Here is a 6000-nt window from a genome sequence, read left to right as displayed (position 1 = left end):
ATGTACATAGCTCAGTGGTTAACGCTTCTGACTTTGAACATCGAATTCGCAGGTTCGATCCCTGCTGAAGTCTAGAAAAAAGAAGTCTGATGAGGAGATGTGGTGATCTCCGAAATAGCGCTATAACTTCTACCGCTTAGACTTTGTTGCTTTTTCAATTTTTCCTAATAAACAATCGTGGTACAAAGCTCAATAAAAAATATTAAAAATAAAAATGTTAACAAGCCACAATAACATTGACAATAAACTAAATGTTTTATTTTTCTCAAATAAATTGCTAAAAATGTTCTCTAAATCTAAATTATGTATTCAAATCGATGTGTCCATTGAAACACATAGTTTTTCGAATACGGAATAAAGCGAAAAGGATGATCAAGGATATGATGATATCAAGGATGATATGTATTCTAAAATATTAAAAATAAAAAAATATGAGAAATGATAAAAACTTATCAACTAGGTACCAACTTTGGATACAATAAACAGCTGTATTCGTCTGATAGTCTCGTAGTTTATTTTTGTTAAGATATCTGCCGGGTATGGGCGCACACATGTGCTTTTTTTGAGAAGTTTCACTTCTATCACGTGTACGGTGTGTGTTGCACTCGTGCTATTAAACTAATGCTTTTTTCTCAAGTAGTTTTGCTCAGTGGCAATTTATACATATGTATGTAAGTAGTAGCGGCACATTGGGTGAACTAAATGCATTTATACATACATATTTATGTACAACTGTAGGTAATGTTATACGCGTCTTCACAGGATGGTTAAGTGCGGGTGATAAACCCATGTAGCATAGTTAAATACTATGTACATACCTGCAATTAAAATAGGGAAACATGTTAAAATTTCGGCATGTGACTGAAAAAAAACTCTAAAATACACATAAGTTGTGGTTTCCAAGACATGTACGAAGTGATTAGCACAGCTGCATCCTTCAACTTGTCAACTCGCGGGAAATTCCCCGATTTGCAGGGAATTTCGGTTTAAGTGGCAATCGGGGAATGGGCGATTTTTTTCGGGAACTGAGTATGTTATTTTTATATCTTAAAGTAACCAAATTAGACGGATATGTTAATTTTTAACCATTTGACCCTTTTTGGAGCGACATTTTTTCAATTTGAATAGCAATATCTCCACAACAAGAGTTTTCCCAGATATAAGCTATATACCAGATAAAAGCTAAGGTTTTGCACAAGACTTGCGTAAACTTAGAATAAAATCGACTGACCAGTTTTTGAGAAAATGAACGAAATGTATATTTTCAGCAGCCCGATTTTTAGTTTTCAGGCGATATCGTTATGACATATTTATATTTTATAAACACAAAAGATAGCGTTAGATAGCTCGTTTGAAGATCGCTCTACTGATATCGACATCAATTACATGGATTGAGTAGTGCGGCCTCAGTGGTAGTTTATAAAATTGCCTTTTTTCGAATTTCAGGCAGCAGCCACGCCCACACAGGCATACAAATCAAAACATTCTGGAGCAAGACCTTCTTAGTTTTTATTGTACTTTAATTCCTGAAAGTTTGAAAAAAATTAAATGAAGGTACGTACAGACGCCACATACATTCCAAAGCATCTCGTAGTGGAGACACGAACCAAAACACAATCTATCGTTTGAACAACACTAAGGGCCGGTTGTTCAATGTCTGGTTATCACTACCCCTACACTATCGACGATTTTGACATCATGCATGTAACATGTGATCGATAAAGCAGTAGTTGTGCTTAACCGGAGCTTCTACCTCCGATTTGTGCTAATCAGACATTGAACAACCGGCCCTAAATATGTTGGGTGTACCCACATGCCTCCTTAAACCGGCACAAGCACAAAAACCTTTTTTTGTTTTGCAACACATTAGCCTAATTTTTAAGAATCCGGTTAATCGTTTATGAAGCTTGAATACATTTTCTGGACGCACTCTGACCTTTCCAACGATATCTCAAACATGTCGATTGGACGTCTGGATAAAAATTTCTAAATCTCGTGTATATATAAGCGAGTCATTTCAGCATGCTACTGTGGCTGCTTTCGTCACTCGCGCGCACTGCCGTGCGCTGTGATGTTTTTTCGTTCAATTTAAAAATCAACGTTTAGAATTTCTGTGTTGGTCCAGGATCTCTTTGATACTAAACAAATACATGCAATTTCATACCGATGTCTAGTTATGACACTATTGAAGTAAATGAGCGATATGTATTTGTTTACTTGTACATGAACATGCTATCATACATATGCATGTAACTACATATGTACGTATGTGGCTTATTAAACTATGCGTAATATGCATGCAAAGCGTATAACTATCGTCTAATGGACATGGTGTTCGTTGGAAACTGCGGTTTCATAGAACCACTGAAGAAGCGTTTGCACGTCAGCCGCCAGAAAGCCGTACGAAAGTCAACACTGTAGAATGCATAAATGAACGGATTTATGGCGCTGTTGAACCACCCCAACCAGGTTAGTCCCTTCGCCAGAGTGCGGCTAACTTCATGCTCTTCTAGGAAGGGGGTTATAAGATAGTAGATGAAAAACGGCAACCAGCAGGCGATGAAGCCCCCAACGACAATGCTCAAAGTTTGTGTAGTTTTATTCTCCTTCTTAAGCGAAGTGACGCGGTTCGAAAAAGATTTAGTGTGATGGTGATGGATTCGTGTGTGCCGCGTCAATGCAGCGGCTTCCGGTTGCAGATTTGGCAATGTGGTCACATTACCAACCAAAACGTTTCCACTTATACCTGAAGTGCTGCTAGACGTGCCAATGTGATGGTGATGCCGAATGCTAAGTGTACGTGAAGGCCAATGCTGATCGCTGGCGCTCGCACTATCAACTGCAGAAACATTTAGAGTGTCGCCGACGCCACTGGTGCCGCTGGCACCACCACAACCGCTTGTAATTACTGTTACTGTGGAGGACGAAGTAGGCGTTCGTTTAAGGGACGATGGGCGCGTTAATTCATAGCAACTATTCTTGGTATTGGCTGTTGCGAGAGTTAAAAGTGAGTGACAATGGGAGGAGGACTCACCGCCACTGCCTTTTCCGTTGCCATTTATTGCCGCCGTCGCATTCGCCACACCACTCTCCCCTTCAGACAGCATCATGTCGTGTAACTCCTTGGCAAGGGTTGGATTGGATAATGTACGTGCAGCTGTATGCTTGCGCTGACCCGAACTAAGCTCCTGTTCAGAAAAGTCGTGGTCCATGTCAGCTTCAACGTCGGCGGCTGTGTAGCGCTTGAATTTCTATAAAATTAATGGAAATGCCATATTAATGCAAGTGTTTTTGGGTGAGAATACATATATATGTAACTTTGATTATATGGGTCATTTCCCTATTTTGTAGTAACCCCTTTACCTTATTTAATGGTGGTAACAACGAAAAATTAAAAACTGTATTATACGATACAAATAATACACCACCCATATATGTATGTAACTGTTTTTTTTTTTGTTATTATTGCCTGACTAGTTATCTGCTTTTGCGATCGGTATTTTCTTGATATTTCTGTGGTCGCAAGCAGTAACCGCCTAAGTCGACTTAAGAAACAGTGGAGTTATATGTGATATATATGATTCTTCAACCACTATTCCATGCGTGTGTGACATCCCCATCTCGCCGGCTAGGCTAGTAAAAAAGTTATAGGCGAAAATATTTTGGTTTCTCCGTAAAGCTAACATTACAATCCAAATGTTTAAAACGTTTTTCTCGAATTCAGCATTTTTGACATACATAGGCGGTTATTGCTTATGACCACTTACTGCATACAAAAATAAATTTCCCCGCTCATGCTATTCGATAGTCAACATGAAAAAAGTTTAAAACAATTCAAATAAGCGAAACTCTTTGTCAATGTTTTATTATATTTTTGCCTGAAAAACATTATAAGCAGGCTACGGTTATAAGTTATCGAATTTGCATAGCTCGATGCGATCGATATCGCTACCAGCGATCAATTACACAATTTTTTATGGCGGTATACATCGCTGCATCATAAACACTGCCATATGAATTTGTTTGGTTGGTCGCTAGTAGCGATTTCAATCCCATCGCGCGACGCGAATCCGCTAGGTCATGTACCCAGCGTAAGCGTGACTTTCCATTATAATCAGGGCAATCACAGAATCCATCATAAGTTCGATTTTCGTGAAATCTACGAACGTGCTATCATTGAATCCGAATAGCTACGAAAGGAAATTCGAAATTCGCAGACAGCTATCATCGAATCCATTTGAATTTGTACAATTCTCTACGAATTTGTGCTGTCGGAGCAAAATTTAAAATCGCTAATTGTTAAAAATAACGCAAGAAAGCTGCATTATTGTTAATAATAAATATTTATTATTTTCCAAATTTGTTACAGTTTGATATAATTCCGTATATTTGGGCAAATGCAGGCTAGTGATGCGCACGTACAAAAGTACATCGATGTTTTTCTCAATGCAATGCATCGTGATGTCACATCGATGTTTTGCGATGCATCGCATTACTTGTAATTAAAAAAAAAACTTAATTAAATTAAAGCAAATATAATTTTTAATAAGGTTCAGTGTACTAATTTTAATTGTATTTTTTAACCCTCATACGACCTTAAAATGAACACCAGTTAACTTTCTTCGATGTAGTTTTCTACGTCACTTGTTATATGAATAGATTTAAAAATAACTTAACCTTTGGTTTGGAATCTTCATAACTGATATTTTTTATTTGGGTTGAACAGAAAAATGCCATTTTAGAGCTCCACAAATAACCTGACGCTCCTGAGAATCCACTGCCCCGGTCTGCTCAAATGCTTTCAAACAGCTCTTAAACCCTGAGTGTGCAATTTTCTAAGATTGACCTTGAAAATAATGTCTTGAAAACGTCCGTCCGTCGTCACCGGCCCACCATGCATAATTATTACGACGCTGCTACACGCGTTGATCTTAGCCGAGACACGGTTCAGCACGCTAACACAAGGTATTTGACACTTTGACCTCGATTTTCTCAAAACCTGTACGTGTTGGATCCTTTGTACTTACGGATTCCTAATCAGCACAAAAAAGTCTATCAAAACATTAACATTTGTCGCACCAACATTTTTTTTCATTTTTGTTGGCCTGTGTAATCATTATACTTAGTGATTCCATAAACAAAGGCCAAGATCCTGAAGGACAATTGAGAAAGGCAATGCAGTTGCAGAAAAAGAGGCATTTAAAAAAAAAGTGTCAAAATAATTATCACTTTCTCACTAAATTTATTTAAAAATGCAAGCCACCAGAGCTACCTTTTTTTTTAAGAAAAGACAAATTAATTTTTTTTATGCAATCCCGCACAGCTTTTTTTAATACAGTCAGTCAATAAAGTTTAGGTACAACGAATTTTTTAAATATTTTAGTTTTCGGTAATTTTTTAAAAAATATGGTCAATTCTACAACAAAATCCCAAAAAAAAAATTTTTAATAAATGCGTTTAAACATTTGTGATTCTATTGTCCTTCCTACAATAACTACATATAAAAAATGGATGCAGATCGAACTGGATCTCATCTGTCGAATTTTGAACTGGTTCGGAACTATAGAAAAAGGGATGCAAAACGAACTATATCTTATCTGTCGAATTTAGAACTGGTTCGGAACTAGAGCCAAAGGGATGCAACGGGGGACAATTGACACTTCCTAGGACATCGCAATGTTAAATTCGCCAGTCGCTAGCATGCAAAAGAGAATTAACGCGTACTAGTCATGGTTCCAAACGCACTAGAACCGAACCGGTACCACACTAGTTCGTTTCCCTAGAGTGCCGCACCAAGCATAGAATTCCAATTATTTTGGCGTTTTGGTTTCCCAAAAGCACATCAATGCTCAAACAGTAATGCCAGACCAAGTACAGTATATTTTGCTTTGCTGCCTTTGTGCTTAAGTGCACATTTAAGATACCTACCCCAAAATGCGCATCAGCGGCATTATTTTTAACATTTATAAGGAAACTGCTCCGATATTTGCATTCAACATA

At 37.7% G+C, this 6000-nt stretch overlaps 1 protein-coding gene across 1 annotated transcript in view; it reads right to left on the bottom strand.

Moving 5' to 3' along the window:
- Positions 1-2087: 2087 nt before the first annotated feature.
- Positions 2088-6000, bottom strand: part of LOC118755962 (tyramine/octopamine receptor-like) — a 159788-nt gene continuing 155875 nt past the window's right edge. The window contains exon 5 of the mRNA XM_036490777.1: positions 2088-3251. Coding sequence (XP_036346670.1) covers positions 2313-3251 — 939 coding nt within the window. The 3' untranslated portion in view covers positions 2088-2312. The remainder of the gene's footprint in view (positions 3252-6000) is intronic.

This window comes from Rhagoletis pomonella, unplaced genomic scaffold (assembly GCF_013731165.1).
Source record: "Rhagoletis pomonella isolate Grant_MI unplaced genomic scaffold, Rhpom_1.0 Rhpom_scaffold_00001, whole genome shotgun sequence".
Lineage (NCBI taxonomy): Eukaryota > Metazoa > Arthropoda > Insecta > Diptera > Tephritidae > Rhagoletis > Rhagoletis pomonella.
The sequence above is the reverse complement of the archived record's forward strand: the minus strand, read 5'-3'. Positions and strand labels throughout refer to the sequence as shown.